The sequence below is a fragment of the Fringilla coelebs genome (genome assembly GCF_963513975.1).
Source record: "Fringilla coelebs genome assembly, chromosome: Z".
Taxonomy (NCBI): Eukaryota; Metazoa; Chordata; class Aves; order Passeriformes; family Fringillidae; genus Fringilla; species Fringilla coelebs.
In genome coordinates, this window is record NC_140031.1 from 49,803,373 (window position 1) to 49,827,436 (window position 24,064).

The 24,064-nt window shown below is 41.5% G+C and overlaps 1 protein-coding gene across 2 annotated transcripts in view; it reads right to left on the bottom strand.

Annotated features, from left to right (window-relative positions):
• The window catches only part of MAMDC2 (MAM domain containing 2), a 54,967-nt gene that overhangs the window by 16,824 nt on the left and 14,079 nt on the right, over positions 1-24,064 (bottom strand). For both annotated transcript variants that reach the window (XM_084225616.1, XM_084225617.1), the window contains exons 3-7: positions 9,749-10,014; positions 8,952-9,036; positions 7,755-7,892; positions 5,159-5,415; positions 2,374-2,467 (exon numbers count right to left, since the gene is read on the bottom strand). In XM_084225616.1, the coding sequence (XP_084081742.1) occupies positions 2,374-2,467; positions 5,159-5,415; positions 7,755-7,892; positions 8,952-9,036; positions 9,749-10,014 (840 nt within the window). The remainder of the gene's footprint in view (positions 1-2,373; positions 2,468-5,158; positions 5,416-7,754; positions 7,893-8,951; positions 9,037-9,748; positions 10,015-24,064) is intronic.

Genomic DNA, 24,064 nt, shown 5'->3' on the forward strand with positions numbered 1-24,064 from the left:
CTATATTCATATATTTTTTGCTGGAGCCAGGAGAAAGCCTGCTTCGTAGCCCCCCTAAAACACAAATGAGATCCAGATACTAGGACCAAATTCTTCCTCCAGGATGGATAATTCACAAAGACATTCAGACCATTTGTTTTCATCTGCTCCTTCATTCAAAAGATTATTAGGACTAAATGAGTTGTGGCCGTGTGCCTGTGTGTGCACTGAACATCAACATTTAGTTTTTTTTTTTTGAAGGGCACTTATTAAAAATCCTTCTTATAGTTACATGTAACATGTGTGCACGTGCATGCTGCAAGTAGGTAAGCAAAATAGTTTTTAGTTCCTGTACCACCTCATGGCAACTTTGTTCTGGAGCTTGCCTCACACAGTGCTAACACTGCAGTGAAGAAAGCTGAACCGTTTATAGTAAAGTTGATTAAAAGCCAAGCTAAGACTACCCAGCCCTGCATATGGTTCTCTCTAAACCTGCAGTATGGAATTCATGGGTCAGAACCTGCTTCATTCAGTCTGAAAAAAGTGACTGCTATATGGGCTATGCTAGTAAGTAAAACATTTCTATTTCTTCAAAGGCCTCACCAGTCTCTTATAGAAGGTGCTTGGGGAAGGAGAGGCACAACCCAAAGCTATCCTGCAAATTTTGGCTTTGTCAGGAGCCCAGACACAGGACATTGTGTACATCACTCAACAGCAGCACATATGACCTTTCGTCATGGAGATGAAGAGAGCTTTTTCACCAGTGGCATGTGCATGGGCAATCAGCTTTAGTAGAACAAAAACTGTGCCTGAGGTCTTTTCAGTCTCAGATTGGCCAAATCTAAGCCCTCCCATGTGGCTGAACTCTTCCTGCAGCCATGGCCTCCCACCTCTGCTTTCCTAGTTAAAGAAAAGGCAGGTGGAGCACTACCATGTGGCATTAAACACATATTCTGACTCAGCCTTTGCCGAGCAAGTTACTCTGGTACCTTTTCCTCCATTTGGCTAACATCAAGACTTTTCCTGAACAAAACTTCGAGGAAAAAAAATAAAAAAACTTAGTGCTGTTATATGTACTGGTATGGCTAAACACAAGGAGAATGGAGAGCTCTTGTTTTTTAACATCTCTGCTCAGAAGAATTGAAGATGACAATAATTGATAAGTCTGAAGGATCAAACAGTATATGTTGTATATGGTGTATGTAACAAAGTATAAAGCAAATAATTTACTTTCATTTCTCAAACAAAAAACCCTAAGCAACCACCTTCAAAATCGAAGTTAGGAGGCACAGTTCTAGATGAACCTATCATATTCAGAACAGATTCTGATCCATTCAGATTAGATCTGAACTTCAACCATTGGGGCAGAAAATGCTATAAAATTTACCACATTTCTCAACAGATAAAAGTTGTCTGAAAATTAAAATGGGAAGAACAGATAAGCAGCTCCAACCCCGTGAAAATTGCAAGCATAACTTAGGATATTTGTTGCAAAATAAAGCAAATACCAAAAAGTTATTGAGGAGATAATGAAACAATGGATTTACTCAGTTAGGAGATGTGGATTATTAATGATTAATGTATCTGGAATCTGCCTCCTTCAGCAGTGATACTACAGCACTGGAGGCAGAACTAGCAGATACTCTGAGATAAAAAGGGGGAAAAACCAGCCCCTTTTTCATCGATCACTTTAAAGAATTTGCCAAAAAATTCAAACTTCTGACCAAAGGAATAGATGGCATCATTGGGAAACCACTAATCTACTTTTGACTAGTGTTTAGTGCCAGAGTTAAACCCCAGCAACCAGCTGCTTCTTGTCCTTTGTCCCAAGTGCCTCTGCATCAAAGGTCACAGGGATTCAGGTGGTGCCTGTTGCTGTGACAACCTAACAAAGACTTGACAGACACTCCCTGCCTGGGATGAGTAATACCTCCTGGAGGTGTGAAGAAAGGGAGGCAAAGCTCATGTTTTGGCTCTGAAGAACACCTCAGGGCATGTGGCATGAAGAACGCCTACACTGGCATTAATGAAAAGTCCAGGGCATTTTCTTCCTCATACCATCACACCTGGGAAAATCCGCCCTCTCTTTCTGTGACAAGCCTGCAAGTGGTAATTTCTCAAAGCCTGTAGTGATGCAAATACAGCATTCAGTCCAGCACTCCAGCGGCAGAACCTTGAGGCAAGGTCTTTAGAAAGGAAGCATTAAGAATGGTTTCTGAAAAAATGAATGGCACAGGTGTTATCTGCTGTTATACCTTCTGAAGGAAGAGGACCCCAGTGGCATTGGTCAGATGAGTAGATAGCACCAAAATCGCAAATACTGACAGACAGTTCTGAGGGGCAAGGCAGAGGGAGAAAACAAGGGAGATAAATAGCAGCAAAAGCTCATCATACCTGTCTGATTGCTGCAGTAAACCGGAGAGAAAGAAATGTCATCAAGGGCGACATAACCTCCCTTGGCGCTATTGAAAGCCACTTCAAATATTACCTAGAAATTACAGTAAGTTGTTATTCATCTGCCATATACTCAGCAATAATTTTGGTACACATCTTTGAAATACAGAATTCTGACTGAATGTCCTAGACAGATTCCAGCACATCTCATATAATGCTGAAAGTGTTGGGATTAACTAAAGTATATCACTTATTAGGGATATAAATCAGAGCCTGACCTTAGAACTAGATCGTTGCTCCCTCAAGGCCAAGGAAACACCAAAAGGAATATAAGTCTTCTGCTTTATGAAGAACCACTTTTAAAGATGCAGTAAGGCTTCTGCCACTGTATTATACAAAACCACTATCCACAATCATCAGTCTGTACTGACTAGACCTCCAGTTTTATCTAGAATTTGTCTGGATCAAGAACTAAAAACCCCCTACGTTCATTACTGTGCCATTAATATATTAAATTTTACGGTTTTCTGTTAATATCCTAAGACATTGAAACCCGCGACTTGGCATCAGCTGTCAGGGAAGATTTCCTGTACAGAATTTATTTAAGAACTAGAAAAGCTATTGCTGTGTTTTGTTTACCACAAAGATCAAACAATGTATTGTATTTAGTCATTCCCAGGGGAAATAATTTCCTCAAGTAAGTGGAGGACCATTTATAAACTCTTGAGGAAGTGTCTTAAAATTTCTCTTAAGTATCAAAGGTCTGAGATACAGGAATACTTTGAGAGCCACCCCCAGGGACAAAGCAAGGAAATAAGGACAAATGCTTTTGGAATGAGATTCTTTTCAGTGAAAGCAATGCCTGTGATGTTTTGCAAACTAGGAGAGCTAGTGAAAGAATCCTGAGCAATCTTCTTTACCTAGATGAAACTAAGAGGAAGACTCTCTCGAAGTGACTGAAGAATTTATGTGTTAAGGTTTAATACTATTTCTATAAAATGATCTCTGAAATAATTACTGCGTTAAATTACATAGAAATTCCTTGAGCAGATTAAAGGCCTGTCTAGCCCAGTGTCCTTTTTCCAGCAGAGAGCACCTACAGAAAAAACTGAAGACAATTACAGGCTTTCAGTTCTTCTTCCCTTACATTATATTCCTGATGGATTCTTCCTTTCTCACTAATTTTTCAGTTTTTTAACTGATCTCAATAATGGTATCTATGGTACATTGTGGAAGTGAGTTCTGCAGTTGAATCATATATGAAAAGACCCTCTGTTCACTTTATTTTAAAACTGTTACATGGTAACTAAGAATTTGGAACAGCAATGTAAATTTTGAAAAACAGGGAACAGTTAATCTTTTCTGTGTCCTTCATGACTCTTAAGAATCTCTAACATACTCTACTTCCATCTTTTTTTATAAGGGCTGAAAACTGTTATTTCATTGATGTAACTTCTCCATACTTTTCATTATCTGCAACTCCCTCTTGGACAATTTTTTAAAATCTTTTTTCAATCTTCCTAAATCTTTTATTTTTAACTGAGAGAGCTGAAGTTGCATACCCTGCTGAACACAAGGTTTCCCTGTGCATTTACCCAGTGGTACAACATCCTGTGTTTTGCTATTTATTCCTGTATGGATAGTTTCCAACATTCTGGATAGATTTTTAAATGCCACCAGGAAATGAGAGGATATTTTCACAAACTCAACAGCAGTATTGCCAAGCTCTAAGTGATCATTCATTAAGTGATCATTAATTAATCGATAGTGCTAGGACTGATTTTCCCCTTTTTAAACGTGAATTCAGTTTCTATTAAGTGAATCAGTAATTCACTTACCATCCTGTATAATGAAGCCTTCTGAGAGCTGCCTTCCTTTCCTGTGAAGTCTGATTATTTAAATGGCTTATCACTGACTTTATAGAGTGTAAAAGGCCTACGTAACATCTCATGAAAATTAGCTTTACCCCTTGTAATTTCTGGAAATTGACAGGTTTATGGTGAATTAGCAAATAACTTAGGTGGAATTGAAGCAAGTAGAATTTATCTGTAATCCATGTATTAGAAGTATATATGTATAGTGAGAGTATATGTTTGTATATATATATAAAAATTACATATATGTGTGTAAAATACACATGTAAGTATGTATGTATGCATATAATATACATACACTGTTTATTTCAGTCTTCTAAGTTTGGGGTATTTTTAGAAAACACTAGGGAATAAAATATTAATTTTTTTTCCAATACTCTAGACAGTCATTATAATAACCATCAGGAGCTGTCTTTCACATTTAAGGACTACTGTAATCTTAGGACCCAAGTTTGGACTTTCTCTCATGAACTGCAGGATATAAGTAAGGTGGAGAATAGACCTCAAATATTTTTTTTAAATTTTCTTCTGCAGTATTTTTCTTACACATTATTTTACAATACGCAGCATCCTCAAAAATGGATCACAGAGTCACAGAAACAGGGAACTGAGAGAACCTTGGTATTATTCAGCAACTAAAAAACTTCCCATCAGTGAGACTCTACAACTTCTCAAGATACTCAGATCAAGCACTAGACCACCTGGCTTCAAAATCAAGCATGAGTGTGGAAAGTGATCCCTCCTTGACCTTTATGCAAAGGGTAAAGGATATCACAGATCACCAACATCTTTGCAGCTATCTTTCAGATACTGCATGGCCCCTGCTATGTTCCTGGCTTGGCCTGAGTTGGCACTCTTGTCTGAGGCAACCTGGAAGTCGCAGCTGGACTGTGCAGGAAGGATTGCTTTACCTCCATGGGATACGGCGCATTGAAGTCGACTTCCGCCAGTGCCCAGTCTGCATTCAGTGCACTGTCTGTTTTCCAGATCTCTTCATAAAAGCCACTCATGTCTCTCAGATAAACAGTAAAAACAATGCTGCTTTCCTGCTTAAGTTGATAATAAAAAGATAAGCAGCCAGATATCGGGGCTGTGGTCTTTGGTGAGATTAGCTGGGCTACTTCCTGAAAATGTTTGACATACACAGAGTCCACATACATGTAGTGACCTAGAAGCAGAAAAGCATTTGGTATAAGGACGCTCTTTAAAGAACACCATGTACAGGAAGTATCAACAGAATGAACAAGACACACATATCTATGAGCAACAATTGCTTCCTAGAAAACTTCAGTAATTCTAAAAGGTTTTTTTTCCTTTCTTTTCCTCCTATGTACAACCCAAAATTATTTGGCTAAGATACCACTTGATAAATAGTCAGTCCCAGCTCTTTCTTTTCTTAAGTCTTTATTATTATTAGAAATAATATATTTATCTAAATTTGAAACATAATAAACTCTAAACTTTGGGAGCCATTCATAAATGGAAAAATGTGTAATAATCGTGTTAACTCCCTGCATCCCAACAGCTTGGTGTAGTATTTAGTCTCTCTTAAGTGCAACTTTTAGTGAAGCAATCAAAGTAAATGAACAACTTTATAAGCCATGTGTTTTCTCATCTTTTACAAAGCAGTTCATTTAATATATCAAATTATTGTCAAATAGCTTTTACTCCTTACATATCTGCTCAGCGTATCTAGGAATTGGTTTATAAAAAAATGTCTTATTTTTACTGCATGGACTTGAGTTTTTATGTAAAATCCTTAAAGAAGATTTTTGGGAGATGTTAATGAACAGAAAAATGCATTACAATTGAGGAGAGTATCTTCCCATCATGAATATGAGCCAATATGATCTGCAGGATTTTCTAAGGGTACAGCTTCTAATATTTTGATTTTGGGAGTGCTATCTCAATTTCACATGTTCACAAACATGCTGTGCCTTGTAGTTTTTCTTCTTCTTGAGTGCTATCTCAATTTAAACAGGACACATCCATGTTCACAAACATGCTGTGCATTGTAGTTTTTCTTCACAGCATCAAAGAGCATTTGATGAACAAAAAATGGCTCTTCACAAGTAGAAAGCTTGGAGAAGACAGAAGCCTCAGACTGGAGGGGTACTTTAGCATGAGCACTGCAAACTGCGCTGTTCGGTTTGAGTGGGCACCACTACAGCATTAGCACACACCAGTCTCACACCTTCAGATATCACTTCTTGCTTCACTCTGGTGGAAGGAGGAGAAAAGACTGCTTGGCCTTGGGTCTCCTCCAGATTGCCCACTGCCAGGGACTGGTGACTTCAGCAATACTTGCCTGCAAAGTTCTCAGCTTCACTTTTCTTCAGCAGTTTTAGCACATTGCCTAGTTTAGCTATAATCTCCCTGGATGATGCAACTTCACAGCCCAGTTCTTGCAAAAAGAAGGCTCTTCCATGACTTTAGGCTTCTTGAAGTCTTCTCAGGAAATGCTCAGCAGGGAGGGCTTGGTGTGAAATAGAAATGCTGTGGCTACAAGAAAACACATCCCTCCCAGCTGGGAGCATTTCCTCTCAAAGTACTTATTTAATAGGCTGATCCACTGTCTGCTTGAAGTTGTGGTGAGTGTTAACTTCCATCAACATTTTACTGGCATTTTAGTGCCAGGGGTGATGCAGGGATGGAGAGACACTCTGTACTCAACTCACACAATTGTGAAGTAAATAAAAAGGCACAGCGGCATGAGTTAAGGAAAGAGGATCAACCCTGCTTTTCATGGGATGTGACTCCTTGCACTGCCACAAGCATCATGCAGCCCAACACACACAGGGTGCAGCACCAGCAGCAGCACCAGCCCAATGTCCTGACCATCACCTGCTGTGGTACTTTGGGCAAAGGTGAAGTTATCCCACAACCTTCTTCACAGCTGTGTAAAAATCTCTTCCCCGAGCAAGGTGTCCAGGACAAGCATTTCATACCAGGCAAGTGCAAAAATTCCAATAATTCTTCCCAGCATTATGTCTCTGAGGGGCTGTACTAACAGCACCACATTTGATTGAAAGAAACAAGACTTCTAAACTGTACAGTTTCACTCAAGATTCTCCAAGCATGTTTTAATACCTTAGTTTTCCTACTCAATTTTCTCAATAGCCATTGGAAAGAAAACCCTGCCAGATGTACAGAGCAGCAGCACAAGAATCTAAAACTTACTGTGGTCCATACATTCAGAATTCACAGAAAGTTTAATGTTCCAGCTCTCACATCCAAAATTTTACTCTTATCTCTAAGTACTTTTAAACCCTAGCAAAGAGTGTAACAACCTTTTTATAAAGCTTACAGGCAATTTTGTCTGAACTTCTGCAAAATCCCCCAACCTCTTTCTAATCCCTTTTTTTTCCCATAAATCACTCTTACCATCCCCACCCCAACCCCACAATGGAAAGAACTCACATAATAATAACTCACAGTATAAGAGTCATACATGAATCACAGACTCAGATTTTCCCACTGTATTTCTGCTCTACTTTTGTTACTTACCCAGTGCACTGTTAAGTGTGTGGTCTTTGGGCAGGATAGACTGAGAATTCCGAATGTTCCCTCCACCAACGAACCAGTTGACGTTAGGATTCCAGCGGTTCACATAGCCACAAAGATGATTTTCTTCAAAGTCACATTCTGCAATTGCAGGCACCACCAGCTGAGTGCACACATTTTCATTACAGAAATAGGAACAGCAAATTGCTAAGCACTGGCCTCACTTCACATATGCCAGAGCAGATAAGGCCTGTATTTATAAAACTGGACGCAGCATTTAAGAGCTCATAATAAACAGAAGCAAACCTATCCAAATTTTTTGATTGTTTTTTGATGAAATTTTCATTTCCATCCTCTTTGGACCAATTTGTCTTTTCACCATTTGCTAGGATAGGACTGCTGTAATTTAGAACCAAATAAAGCAGATTTAAATATACAACTTTCTTGTAGTAAATAGTCAAAGCAGAACTTGCACGTGTAAATCAGGGATGGCCAGAAGCAAAGCAGGGTAAATATTTCATAACAGTAATGCAACTGCTTTGTCTCCTTCACAGAGACAAAAAATTGTGGCAACTTGGTTGGACTCCACCAGAGCTCTCCAACAATGTGAAGATGTCCCAGCCTCCTAGACACTGGAATTTTTGAACTTCATTAGCAGTTTTTAGCAACTATCATGAGGAAATGGCAGTAAGTGTAAATACATATATATATATATATATATATATATATATCAGCACAGTGTTTTGTCTGTAGCCTTTAGATGACACTTGTAAGGAAGCCATGAGCAGGCAGAGAGCAGAAATAGAGAAATACTCATGCAGCTGTTATGTCTAGTATTTGAAGCAGTGGAAAGCTCTTTAAAACATAACAGTTGTTCCTGCTTGAACAATAAATAGATTTGGAATTACATTGTTGTATATAACACATGTATATGTATATGTATATGTATATGTATATGTATATGTATATGTATATGTATATGTATATGTATATGTATATGTATATGTATATGTATCACAGGGATAGGTGAAAAAGCCCCATTTACTTGTTTGTGCACTCTTAGCTTAAAAATTATCTGTATTGAATATGGCAGTGTACTTTTCAATTAGGAAAGAGCTAATGTCTTTTTTTTTAAAGCCAGACCTTCCGTCCAGTTTTATAACTGCCAACAAGGCATTGTCTTCCATGCAGAGTACTTACCAATACAATATCCTGAAGTTATTTTGATTTCAAAAACTGCTATACTGGTGGATTTATCTTGTCCCATTTCACCTTCCAGGACCAGCTGCACAATATAAACCAAACTGTCAATTTTAGAATTTCATTAGTACCTTGAATATTTAAACAGGATAAACAGGAGAACAAATTAAATGTTTCTAGGGGAACCACCTTCCTTACAGTCAGGTGTGCTTTTGCTGAAAGAGCTTGGCAGAATGCATTAAAGATGGAGCCAGTGCCCTTCTTTAACCACAGAAGACTCACTGAAGGACAATGAGACAAGGCAAAAAATTCCCACACTTCATTTAAGAGTATGGAATTCCATATTCCTCAGCTGTGGTTATGCAAGACATTATTGTGTGTGATGCAACATGATGGCTTCTGGGTATAAATACTCTTCTGTCAGCATGTGACTCCTTCCAGAAAAGCACAGAGGGCAGGAATAAGAGAGCACAGCTGCAGACCCAGGACATGGGGTTCCTGTATCTGCCATGCGGCACCAGCAGCTCCGCAGGGATACCAGGAGATGAAGCATCCTCGTGGCAGGGCTCAGCTGGCCATGTGTCCCCGTGAGCTGCTCCATGCAGTGGCTGGTCAGAGCACTGCCTCATGCCAGCTCTGCTCATCGGTGCTAGGGACAGAGGGACTTGCGCTGCCAGCCTTCGACAGGAGAGCCAAGAATAGGGCTCAAAATAAGTTTGCATATATTAAAAAAAGAAGTTTGTGCAGCCCAGCATATGCACCAAAAAGCCTGTGGCATCTTCTAAAACTGGGCTTACCTTATACTTCTTTGTGCTGTTGGTTAAATCCAAGCTAGCTATGAGCCAGCTGTCTGACGGCTCCTTGGCTGACCACAGCAGACGATCAAAACTTTCTCCTTCCTGCCTCAGGTACAGGTTGAGCCTGGCAGGATTAGGTGAGGTGTCTGAAGTTGTTGCTATCTGATAGATCAGTCTGACACAGCTCCATTCCTCAGAGTACAGGTCAGGGCTGGACAGCACTGCTTTCTCACCCTCGTAAGATGTATCCACAGAAATGTAATGTCCTGGGAACAGACACACACCAGAATAATAAACGTCAGAGGCTTTCCTTCTGCATCCCTGGAGAAAGTACTTATTTAGGAAGGAATAGGTAGTTTAGGGACGAGGTTAGGAGGTGAGACTACCACTCCTCTGGTAAGTCACTGAACCTTTTGATATCCTGCTGTACTCACACAAATGTGATTTCATGTGTTTCCCATCACTTTTAAAAACAACTTTTAAATTACTGGAAATTTTGAGACAAGATATTTTATTGGTGTAAAGCAGATTATTAAGCAGTACCCTTTGGAACTGATAACTCTAGATAGACCATTTGATTGACAAGACAATTTGCACATAGAGAAATATTTTGCAGAATATTTAGTTGTTTTATAGACCAAAACTTTTTATTTTCATGTTGGCTTAAAAACAACATATAAAATGAAACATTGCAGCTAAAAACTTCCAAAGCACTTCTGGTTTCAAATAACAAAACCAGAAAGACATTTCTAAGTAGTAAAATTGACATGTCTGCCAATTCAAAAAATTGCAGAATGTAAAGCAATATTTAAACATACCAGCAGTCCAAGATTATTTTAAAATTACTCCCTGGGGCAAGGTCTAAAACAGCCTTCCATATAAAAATAAAAGGGTGCAATGACAAGCGAAAAGTGCATGAGGAGGCAAAAAAAGTGGAAAAGGAACAATGTGTAGAAAAATGAGGCAACAGCAAGTAAATTACAGCGAAGCATAAGCATGGTCCTGGAAACTCTACTAAGATATGAAAACCAAGAGTAAAATGGACTACAGCAGTCACAGAAACCTGAAATGCAATGCCAGAAACAAGTGATACAAAAAATGAAAACTTAAAAAATAAATTTTAAAAACCCAAAACACCACAAAACAAAACAGTAAGACAAACTAGGACACCCATGTCTGAAACGTTATCCCACAGATTATCAGGAAAATTATTCTAACCTATTGTCAATGTGCATTAGACAAATCCCATTTCTGATACTAATTCTCATCACCCAAGCTGCAAGTATGATTAAAAAGTGATGTCAGGGCCTGTGCCCAATTAGCCCTTTACTCAGCAGCACATCACACTTTCCAGGGAATATACTTGTTCTTTAATCTCATCTCACTTGACCACAGAGTTCATCAGTTTCCATGCATATGTAAATACTTGGATAACTCAGAAATGTCAGCAGCCACGCTGATGTTAAATACATTGCTTGTCTTTGAAGCACAAAAATTCCCTCCCAAATACTGCCTGAACCCTCCCACTCTTCCAAGACACCCTGGGATTGCTTTCCAGAAGCTCCCTTGTTGCCTTTTTAAAAGTATTCTCTCCAAAGGAAAAAAATCATCTGCATGGAGGGTCACCACCCTGTCGAGGCAAAGCACATGTGTAGATCTGCTTTACGAGGTTCCTGAAGTCCTCTCCCACAGACCCCCCAGGAAGATGCCAGGAGCAGACAATCACTCTGACAACACCTGATTCTTTGGGAGCTGCGTGTTACAGCATCGCCCTGCATCTGCTCCCTTTCTCACCTGCAGACACAGGGCCCAGCAACACATTTGTACTGCACATTTTGTTTAAATGATGTAAGATAAATGACAGCTAGGAGATAGCTGCAGCCCTAAGCAGTGTAAGGGGCTGTGCAAATACAGAAAAGCTGCATTCTCTTTCCCTTTTTAGGGAATGGAATTTTTTTTGCCTCTTATCATGATTTCTCTTTATATCTGCTGTCTGGTTTTAGTCTACTGGGGACAGATACAAAATCACTAGTAAAGTACAAGTAACTTGTTACTGCAGCAGTATTTGAAAGAAAAATAAACACAGGCAAAAATATTTAAAAATAGGCACTTAATGTGCATAGCAAATACTTAATCTGCCACAATATTACAAGGAAGTCCGTAGGATCCACTTTCATGCATTAATCCAGTTAGGTCACACAAGTTAGCACAGACAGCATTTATGTGCTGGCATATGCCTGCCCAAGGGACGCGTGTTTTTTCAGAGGAAGACAGAGAGAAATTACCGAGACTCCATCAGAAGACAAATGCCTCTTACACATTTGGTTTTCATTGATGTAATTGATAATATCCTATTCAGATGAAGAATCTATGCTTTTAGGCTAGCCTGAACTTGGATCATTTTACTGACAAAGAAACCTACAATTTGGAATCCATGCCTGGCAATTTCAGTTCAGATTTCAGCCCTGGTTTTGCCTGTACTTTTAGAGAAACTCCACAAAAAACAGATCCTTCTTATAATAGTAATCTTTTTTCTTTTTTTCTTTTTTTCAGAAATAAATTAGCATTGACATAGGAAAATACATTCACATGAAGACCTAAAATTACCAGCTATGAGGCTTAAATGGCTGCCAGGTTTTAAAACTTAATTGTATGCAGACTAAAGTTTCTTCTACAAAAGTAGTGGTTTCAAAGAAAACCTCTTAGAATTTCCAATTGGGATGATTATGTCAGTGAAAATTTGACTCTGCTGTCTGTGTGTTGTGCACTTGCTCCCACTTTTGTCTGATTCCCCACAGGTACGAGAGCAAAGATCATGAACTCCCTTTTTAACTGGGGATGGGGGTTGGTTGCTTTTTCTAAAAGGATTAATTTTACATATTCATTAACTCTCCAGAAAGAGAGAGCTCTCACTCCCAACCTAATAATTTTAGCTTCTTTTGAAAATTTAAATGTGTAATTGGCCCCACTGAAATCAGTGTGAGCACTGATAGAGAGCTTTATGTGTAGGTTCAAATGCCTTGCTCATCAGGATCAGGGAGCGTGGCACTTGGCAGTACCAAGCACAGAAAACGCCAACATTAAATTTCTTCCACATGAATGGGGGCATTGACTACATGGCCTTTACCCCAAACTGTACTTCAGTAACAGCAGTGACGTGCCATTGATGCTGAAAGGAAGGTCTCACAATGCAGACCTCAAGGACTGACACAGAGCAATTGTGAGAGCAAAGCAAGGCGAAGGGGGGGTCCTTGGAGTAAAGCAGACAACTTTCCACACTTGTTTGTGGGAGTAATAGCAGGTTATTTTCCAGTCTGTGGAGAATTTGATGAATGCACAGTGGTGTAGCCTCTCAAAGATGAAACATGCAGCTTCATTTTGCAGCATGCCACAGTCCTCCTGCAAATGCCCAGGACAGTTAATTTATAGCAGTCATTCAGGAGTTATCAAGAGAGGGCTACTCGTCAAAATCACAGGAAGGCAGATGAGAGCAGTCACAAAACTCTAGGGAAAGCCTGATGACACAGGAACACAAGCATGCAATTTCCAGCAATTACTTGCTCAGGGTGTAGATGCAGCCCTTAGTGTAAGACTGTATTTCCTACAAATACAGGAAGGCTGAACTTTCCTTGTCATTTTCTGAGTGACACAACTTTTTGTGTATCATGGAGAGTGGCCTGGCAACTGTAGAGTCAACTCCCTCAGGACTCTGGGATACATCTCATCAGATCCCATAGACTTATGTAAGCTCAGATTCCTCAGGTGGTCAAAAACCTGATTCTTTCTAAGGGACTTGGCTTCCCCAGCCACATTTCACAGTCCATTCCCTCAAGAGGCATGGGGAGAGAGGCAAAAAATTTTTGAGCACCTCAGCCTTCTCCTCATCCTAGTTACCAATTTGCCAGCCTTGCTCATCAAGGGGGTAGAAGCTTTCTTTGACCTTCCTTTTCTGGCAGACACGTGTATAGATGCTCTTTGTTTTTTCTTTATAACCTTTGTGAAATTCAGCTCTAGTTTTGCCTTTGTCTTCTTCACCCCATTCCTACGCAACTCGGCTGTGACTCTATAGACTTCCCTGGACACCTGTCCTTGCTTCCACTGACTGTGGATTTCTTTCTTGCCCTTTAGTTTGAACAGCAAGTCCTGGCTAACCCATTCCAGTCTTTTGCCTTCTTTGCCTGAACTTTTCCTCCTTTGGATAGTTCTTGTGCTCTACAGAAAGCAACCTTAAAGACCCACCAGACTTCTTTTACTCTCTTGTCCCTCAGAGCAGTTTCCCAGAAGATCCTATTGACTACATCCTTGACAGCCTAGAATTTTGCTTTTCTAAAATTCTGACTTTACTCTTTACCAGACCCATATCCCCCAGGACTGCAAACTCTTGAGTGCATGATCATCGCAGCCCAGGCTGTCTCTAATCTTGACGGCTCAAATTAACTTGTGTTGGCAACCCACAGGAGCAGTATCCCACCCCCTCTGGTAGGGCTGTCTATAACCCGGCTTCAGAAGTTATCCTGTGCACTACTGGAGTCTCCTGGACTGCCCACAGCTCGCTGTGTTACTTGCCCAGAGCTGAAGGCCCCTGGCCAGACAGGAGCCTGCAAGCACAATGCCTCTTTCAGCTGGAGCATGAAGGCGCTGTCAGCAGGCTTCCCTTGGCTGAGCAGTCCGTAGAACACACCAGCCGTAAGGTTCTCTTCGCTGCCTCTGCCTGATTGCTACCCACAGGCTTTCAACCTGCTCATGCCTGTTCTTCAGAGACAGAACTTCACACTCAATCCACCTCCTGAAACAGAGGGCAATCCCTCCAACCTTACTTTTCTGGAACAGCCTGTAGCCATCCATAGGTGCAGTCCAGTCATGGGATTTGCCCCGCCAAGTTTCAGTAAATGGCAACGAGGTTATAACTTCACAGCAGCACAGTGGCTTCCTCCTCCTCCTGTTTGTTGCCCCCACAGTGTGCAAAGGCACCTCAGCTGAGCTGCCAGCTCATGCTGCCCTCTTGGAGGAATACTCTCTAATCTCACTGAGATATTTCACTGGTGTTTCTTGGCTTCTGTTACCTCAGGAGCCCCTGGCTTGTCTCTGTAAGACATCAAATATCCTCCAGTGTGGCCAACACATCTCAGGTCCACTGGCTGAGAGCCCTCACCTGCACCCTGTCCCTTTAACCATGATATGTCATCCCACAGCTTGTCAAGGGCAAGCCTGACATTGTCCCCTTCCCTGATACATCAAGTTTAAATCTCTATCAATGAGCCCTGCTCACTCCTGAGCAAAGACAAACTTCCACAGACATGACAAAACCAGGGATTGCTACCTACTTTTGACAGCCAGCAGATGCTGGTGAAGGCAAACACCTACAGCCCAGGACAAGGGATGGGAGAAAGGAGACTCAGATATGTTTCCCTCACCACTCTCTCACTACTCAGGCTAGTAAGTAATGCACTTTCTACTCACATTTCTAGGATGATGCTTTACCTACCACGTAACTTGACTGTCGTCGGCATGACAGCTGAATCAAACTTTACAGGACCAAGCATGTGCTCATTTTATATTCCTCCATGTCCAAGGAAAACATTGAGTCCAGGGGGAATTAGGACAATGTGTTTCAAGCCTATGCCTCCTCAATGCAACTATGCACTGACGAAACCAGATATTTAAAATCCTCCTGTATCAATGTCTGTCATCTTGCTGCTCTAATAAGCAGTTCTATACAGAGCTTCTCTCAATTACAGTTGGTGATGCACTAACTCCATGAGTCATTCACCCAAGTTTTCCAAAAATATATACATAAAGGTGGGCATCAGTAGATCCTTCAGCAGTGGCTACATCAATGGCTAAGAAATAAGGGCTACTGAGGTCAGAAATTGTGCTTTTTCCAAAAAAGAGCACAGAAACTACACTGATTGCTTCCTCAGTAAATAGTACAAACAAGACAAAAAAGCCAGATGCTGGCTAATAAACTAAAACAAATTGCATTGAGAAAAAAAAAACAAAAAACGAACATCCACTGAAATAAAAAAAATTACTAGTTAGCTTTTCAATGATACATTTCCTCTGTAAAAATTTGGAAGGGTAACCACAGACTTGTTCTGGCTCTTGGTGGAGTTTATGTCTGACACAGCTGTTCACTTAGTTCAGCCACAGTACAGCTTTACAAGAAAAACTGAATATAACCAGCAAGCTCCAAGAGAAACAATAATAAGGAAATATGAAGCAGGAAAATTTGAGAAATACATTTGATTAGATACTCATTTATACAGAAAAATGGCAAGAAATCTCTAACACTTGCAAGTCCTGTTTTCATTTTTCTCTGTATTTCCCATACAGAAACAGGAAAGCATGTTGCCAGGGTTCCTTAAAACAAAAGCTGATCTATCAATACTTTCTGTGGAATCTCAGAATCTCAATTTTGGGTTTTTGCTTTAGTTTTGGGATTTTTTTTTTATATTTTATTACCAAAAAAAAAAAAAAAAAAAAAAAAAGAAGGAAAAAAAAAAGGTAGAAAAGCAGTACATTTCTGAGATCTATGAAGTCTTCTTACATCTCCAGAAAAATATAGTTGGAAATATTAACAACAGAGCGAGGACAAAATTTTGCAAATAAAGTGTATCCTACAGGTAAAAAAAATGCAGCAACAGCGTGGTGGATAACCCAAAATGTTATTTTATTCCACACTATCTGTGCCCAAAATTGTTACTGTCTCTAAGACCCAGCAGTGTGCCGGGAAACACGGGGACAGCAGGTGCTTGGTCTTTTTAAAGCCAGGGTCACCCAAGTAGAGCTCTCTTGCCTCCATGCTGTGCCTCAAGCCTGAGGGTCTCCTTCTTTTAGTTTCTCTCTTGCCTTCAGAGAGAGGGGGTTGTTTCAGGCAGGTTTGTGGCCAGCGACCTGAGAAGCTGCATTTCACAATCAAAACCTGTTTCAGAGTGAATTCTGCAGGGTGGGGCTGGAGGGGGCTGTTCTCAGTGCTTGGGGAGATCCTTTCTGCTGTTTCTCTTCACTGGTGGAAAGGGATTGAACAAAACTATAAGGGTTGGTAACCCATTTCAGAGTGTCACTTATTAAATTGTCTTAAAAGAACACAAGCAGTGATCCGCTTTTGCCAGGGCTGGTGTTTAATCCCTTCCCCTTGGCCCGTGGGAGACTTGCAGCAGCAGTTTCTCCCCTGAACAGATGGGTGCACTCACAATACATGCAGGGCTGAGTGGAAAAGCCTGGCCCACACTAATGAATGTAGAGTCTCAGTCCCCAGATGTTCAAGGGGGTGCCATGATTAGAGCTACTTGATGGAAATGAAAACTGGAGTTTTCATTTCCATTAAGCCACAGATTATTTTATTTATGGTGAACTGTTAGATTCACATTAGATGACCTAAATGGTATACCCTGGGACTAGTCAGTGTTGTCATCACTGAAAACATGTTCTGTTCTTTAAGCCTCCTTGTCTCCTCCATGGTTTCTTAAAAGCCACTCTGTGAAAGCAGCTGAGGGATGGAGAAGCAAAAGGTGGGTGTTTTGTGTTTACTGTCTGACATGCATTGCTATTGTGAACGTTTTGCTTTCTCTTCTGTACCTACAGGGGCAGCAGCAGTTTCAAGGCCAAAGATGTCACTTTGCATAAAAAGCCTGTGGTCCCTCCTGGCTGCCCTTCCAGGCAGGGAGGGAACTGAATACCCCACCAGATCTGCCCCTGTGCTAGTCATCTTGAGGGAATCAACAGGGTTTCCAGGTAACTCTCACAAAGCTGAGTAGTATGCTAAGAAAAAGAAGAATTTTTTTAGAAAACCACAGCCTGGTATGATGAACACACAGGCAGTTCACCCAGGTAGTCACCCACCTTCCTCTGGTCAAATGGAAACCTGACAACAGCAGTTCCTCCAGCAGCTTTCTCTCCACCTCATCTTACTTTATAAGCTGTCTCCCTACAGAGACCAAGATTAATGATTTGATCTTCTTTTTTCCACATTCACCAGACCAGGCCAGAGAACTGTTAGCCAGCCCTGGGGTATAAATCTTCCAAGGCTCCTTTCCTAAAGGATGGCTTTATGAATTAACTACCAGGTCCACCTCCTGCCCTGGCCTTTGCTCCCCCAGGAAGTTCAGAAATACAGCTGTTAGCAAGCCTGTCAAAACGAACACAATTAGCCCTGAACACTCTGTGACTGCGGCATCTGCTTGCAGCTACTGCCACTCTGGAAAAGTCTTCCAGCCTCCATCTGTCAGCTTGCCTGTGAAGGTCTGGCAAGGGTCCAGCCTGAGCTGCTGTTTTCTGCTTCTGATTTAGAAGAGTTGCTCCACTGCACTGGGGACGCTTCCTCTCCTTGTTCTCCTTCAAGTCCCAAGGTCCTTACATCATGCACCAGATCTCCTGTTTGTTCTGAGCCACAAGCATGTGGGTTTTTTCTTTTTACAATGGATTTTCATGCACTTTCAAATTTTGTTTCTCTTGTTTCAACCAACCCATCAGTCTCAGAAAACTGCTGTTCACATCACTCAGTTCTCATTTTCATCCTACTCAACACATAATTTCGACAACTTTTCATCTGCTGACACAAAGGCTGCCAAGTTTTTGTTGGGTACCTATGATTTTCCTTTAAACAGCTCTTTCCAAAAGACATCTCCATGACTTCTTTTAGCTGGTGTACATCAACATCCTATGTCTCCAATATAGGTAATATGTGGAGACACAAGATTCTCTGCTGTGAATTTCTGGATGGGAAATAATTGAAAAAAGTTTTTCCTCTATTCTTTGGCATCCTAAATGAATTTCCATTGCCCCCAGTGCACAGGAAATACTAAAGATAAGAAGCAGATACAGAAGAAATCACCAAGATCTATTTTTTCACATTTCTCATCTCTTCCATTACTAGCTCTATTTCTTTGCTAAATCATGTTTCCAACAGGATTAAGCACACAAGGGAACGCACTGTGACATCTCTTCCAACACAGCTGCTTGCCTTGGTGGAGTGCATCCCTCCTTCAGCAGAAAAATACAAAATTTCACTCCTTTTGCATTGTGTTGTCTATTTACTTTGCTCATCACTCATTTAATTTGCTTACACAGGTGCATGTGATGTGATGCAGTGGAGTATGCAGGTGACAGATTACGAGCTCTGCTCTCTACTATGTGCCATCAAACTGTAGGCCAGCATGCCACAGGGAGTCAGCATAAGGAATTTGGTGAGCCAGACCATGAAATGAGGGACTTCTTGTGGCATTTTAAAAAGGGGCATTTATGGGGCCACACTTCTCCTTGGATCAGAGTGACAAGAACAGCCATGGGGAGTAAGAAAGAGAAGAAAGAGATACTCCAACCCAATCAACCCTGCTTGGTTTTCTGCATGTCTGGACTTCCATCATCTGGAAGATGAGGCCTTTGCACATCAAAAGTAAAGATTTCTTGGCTGAGTCATGTCCTTGGTGCCTTGGTGTACCCCAAAGTGGTTAAACTAAAAGCCCATGGTGCTCACTATCTGCACCAAGGTCTGAAGCAATCCTGGACTTGGGGAAGCAGTCAGACAGGTCACAGGAAGTAGTGGTCCTGGGAGGGAGAGGGCAAGTAAGCTTTGGAGTTGGCATGAGCAAGGAACAAGTCTGCCCATCATGACTTGGCTTTGGTTCATGACAGAATAGGGTCACAGCATGCATGGGAGGTCCTGGACCAGGTTTTCCCTGGGGGAAAACAAAAAACCCTCAGCTGGTGGCCTTCTGGAGTGCATCTGCAAACCATGTCCAAATTTAGTGCATCTGTGGATGCACTAAATGCATGATTATAAAAGCTAAACTTTTCTACTGCCTGGATCTGCTCTCTCAGCATCTGCCAAATCACTTGGCCTACTGCATTACCCTGGAAAACAGCTCATCTGCCTAAACACTTGTCTGTCTCTCCCAGCTACATCAGATCAACTAAAATGGAACCTCTGTCCACAAGCTTTGTCTCTCCATGGGAAACTATAGATCCACTTGCGTAGTAGAAATTACATTTATTTTGATACCCAGCCAGGCCCCAGGTCCTACACAGATGGACCCCCCCCCCCCCCCCCCAAAAAAAAACCAAACAAAAAAACCCACCAAAAAAAACCCACTTGAAATACTTATTTGGTTTTTCTAGCATCAGAAGTTGAACTCCCAAGAGTTCAGTTTCCTGCTTTACATAAACTTAGTGGTTTCATATTCTTTTTTATACCAGAATCACTGGGATAATGGGCAGGCTCATGGTGGGCTGATCAATGCTCTCACATCATGAAATGCAAACAGAGCTGCAGACAGGCGAGGCACATATTTGTATACATGAGCTGAAACACCTGGCTATAAAAAGAGCTTACAGGTGAGCTAATCAGATCCTGATGAGTGTGGGCAGTAACCTGGTCACAGGTCACCTGAGGGAACTGGCTTAGCCACACCACCAGTCTCCAAAAACCGCTGGAGATCACTGTCTTCTAATGAGTCTATCCCTGGCTGCTGTTGAGCAGCCCCTCATTTCCTGCTCTACTCGCTCTTGAGGAAGTGACCCTAAGCAAGAAAGCAGCTGCAGTGACTCATCTTGTGCCCCAGCAAGCTTCATCCTGGACCAGGTGCTTGCAATGGTGAAGATTCAACATGCACAATCACAAAACCTTTAGTCAAGGAACACATCTACTGATGTTGAACATCACAACCACCAGGCCCATGGCTAACATTTCCTGGAGTTCTGCACAATTGCATGCATCAACTGACCATTTCAAAGATTGGCTTCAGTTTATCAGGGATGCTTCTAGCCTTGCAGTCCTGTACATCATTCCTGCCTGGCAGGGGCTGGTAGCAACTGAAAGTGTGTATGAGGTATACAGACAGACAGCCACAATCCACAAAATTTGAGAAGGGTTTATCAAAATAGTACCAAGATATATAACTGTAATGTCTAGAACATCTCATACACAGTGGTGAATTTACTGATGGTCTCAATACCCATAGAATTCACAAAGTATTTTACAGGATGCTGTGGGTCTCTGTGGGGAGGGGCTGATGTCCTAGGATTCTCTCCCCTGTCCCTAAGTAGTTGCAGTCTCTAGAACCACTGGAAGAAGATTCAGTCATGGAGCTTCTGCCTCAAGCAGGATAATTGAACTATCCAAAATTAGTGAGGATCACTTAGTATCAAAAGCAAAAGACAAGTCCTTGAGCATACTCTGATAGAAGGAACAGAAAGAGAGAGATGCCAGTCAATGGCATGAATATTTAGTCATTTAGGAGATTCAGGAAGCAGTATTAGGCTTTCTATGGTGAATCTAATTGCTGATTGTAAGCAGTTGATTTTTTATATATTTTAGCTTCCCTAGGTTTTATTTTAATTAAAAGAGGTAGTCAAACCCTTCTTTGTCCAACTCAGTGAACCACCTAACACATCTAAATTCACCTCAGGCCATCAGATGTCACCAGCTCCAGGGCTCTGCCATTTGTCCCAGTCCAGTCTGTTACATTGTGGTGGCCTCTCTGCTTCCCCTTGCTAGGCAACAGTCAACAAATGAATTCCTTCAGGCATCCCCTTCAAATACTGCCCAGCTGCCCTGGGACACTTGTCATCACAGACCCTAAGACTTTATTGGTAACACAAGCCTCAAATATTTCCACTTTTTTTCCTAGATTACTTTTGAAGTGAAAAGCTCACGAGAATGTTGGTGAATTTTAGCAGTCTCTGCAATGTCATTCCAGTGAATATCCAGTATTATCCTTGGGCAATTACTCACAAAGGAATTTGGCAAATTCCACTTGAGCTGTAAGACACATTTATCAAGACTGAAGTAAAACCTGAGATATAAAGTCATTGAAAAAAATCTATCAATCTGACCCTGCCAGCTCATGAAACTTTTCTTCAAGATGTCCTCACTGACTCCCGTTTCACAGTCAAAGTAAAAGCTTGTCAAAACTTTCCAAAGTAGTTGAGTTTATAGCCTCTCATTAGATTTTTTGTTATTAGTATTATTCCCCCTAAGGGATCACTGAGGCTATTAGGCCTTATTCCACTTATTTTATATCCTAAACAGCCTAGAGAGGAGGAGGCTGAGGAAGGCCTTATTGTGCTCTTCAACATCCTCGAGGGGAAGCGGAAGGGCAGACACTGATCTCTGCACTCTTGAGACCAGTGAGAGGACTCAGGAAAACAGCCTGAAGCTGTGTCAGGGGAGATTTAGGTTGGATATCAGCAAAAGGTTCTTCACCCTGAGGGTGGCTGGGCACTGAAACAAGCTTCCCAGGGAAGTGGTCCCAGCACCAAGCCTGACAGAGTTCCCAAAGAGTTTGGACAATACTCCCAGGCACATAGTGTGATTCTTGGCGTGTCCTGAGCAGGGCCAGGAATTGGACTTGATGATCTGGATGGGAACCCCTCTAACTCAGCATATTCTGCGATTCTGTGATCCCAGGGTGATCAAATAGACATCAATGAAGTTTATGTAAATCCATAAAATGCTTGTTTAAATTACCTTACACTCACTGTGCTAAATCTCACTGGGCACTTAACACTACCCAAAGGAGTGGTTCCCTTGCAAATGTACACCCTACACTTGAGTATTGCTCACAATGCAGTTAAAGAACCCCAAAATGTGCCAGCAGATCTGACCTCACCTCCCCCCAGCTGGCTGTTAGTACCCAAGAGTGGTCTCAGATGGATGCCCAGGTAGGAATAAAGTGTAGAAAAAGCACACTGTGACACCACCATCCTGTTGCCTCCCAGTTACTGCTGCCATCTCTCAGCATGGAGGTCTGCCTGTGCTGGTTGTGGTATCAACTGTGTGAACACACAAGCCTAATTAAGCAGCATGTGCCTCACATTTATCTGAATAAAAACAAACCATGCAGAAAACAAACCCTGCAGAAATAACTTTGCTCTATCTGCCAAGCTTTGTGTGGTCTTTCTAAAAACAGTCCTTAGTCCACATCTTCTGAGAATGCTTTTTAGTGTCATATTTGCCATGAAGTATAATTCATAAGTTGAGACAAGGCAAATGCTGCAATGCTTGAAGGCGTTACCAAAGTTCGTACAGGATCAACAAACACATTCAGTGCCGTTCCCAAACACATGTTCTCTGTGTCTGCAGCTGCCCCAGGAAGAGCAAATTCTCTGCTGCAAAAGTATTTTCTGCAAACATGTGTCCCTTGAGGAGAAATGGGAGCCAGGAGCTCGCACTGGGTGCATGTGAGTGCTCCCAAACGCTGCTCACAGCACTGACAGGAGTGCTGGCATGTCTGGCTGGTCACTGGCAGTGACTCACTGCTTTGTTTCTAGTGAAACAATTCAAGAAACAGATTTTCAAGCCTGTCCCTGCAGCTGATCCCACCAGCTTCGCCTGTTACCCTGCAGAGCCAGAAACTTCTGCTGCTTGCAGAGGAAGCTCATTGTTTACTGAAGAAATCTGCAGTTGCGCTCATCCAAGGAGTATCAATGGATATCTCTGGGAATACAGAGAAAATTAATTCCTGATTAAATGTTAATGAGCGATTAGACTAACTGGACAACTGTTATTTTGGGTTCAGATTTCATACACAGGCTCCTCAACTCTTTAAAACAAAAAGGTGTAGGAATGTCTTTTCCAGCCTCTGCTCCAAGCTATAGACTCAAATAGCATCAACAGCTGCTTCACAACACACACACGAGATTTGCCATGAAACGTGGTATCAGTGCAACCTTCTGACATGGTCCCCAGCCTGTCCCTCTGCTGTGAAGCAGGAGAAAGACCCACCTCCAGAGCAGGCAGAGAGGGAAACTCACAAAGCTGCTGTTCCTCCACACCTCAGAAGTTGAGAGTAAACTAGGCCACAAGAGAAGATGCTTGCCAAGTTTTACCTTGGAAAACAAGGGGAATATTTATAACTATTGGGAACTCAGAAAAGACAAAAAAGACGACTTTTCAATGCATGATACTGAAGTAACCCAAAGTACTGCAAGCCCTATAGTTGCAATGCTCTGAGGAAGGAAAGAAAGCACAAGAGCTCACACACCAGTCTTCAAAAGCCTGGTCTCTAAAGCTACCAAGAAGCTGATAGAAGCTGACCTAGTATGAAACAATTATCTAAGGCAAAAAGTCTTCACATTCTGAATTTAGGAAAATGTAATGATGCAAGAATGCTGCAAAGAACTTTGCTATATGTATTTTACTTTTTCCATTTAAAAAAATTATAATGGGGGGGTCAATAAAATACATCCTGCAAGTAGGTAACTAAATTTTCTGAAAGATTCCATAAGATTCATAGAGGCTCCTGGCCAAAAGGAATGACAAAAGTCAGAGGGTCTGCAAAAGCTTTTCAAGTTTTGTTAGTAAATTATACCCTTGCC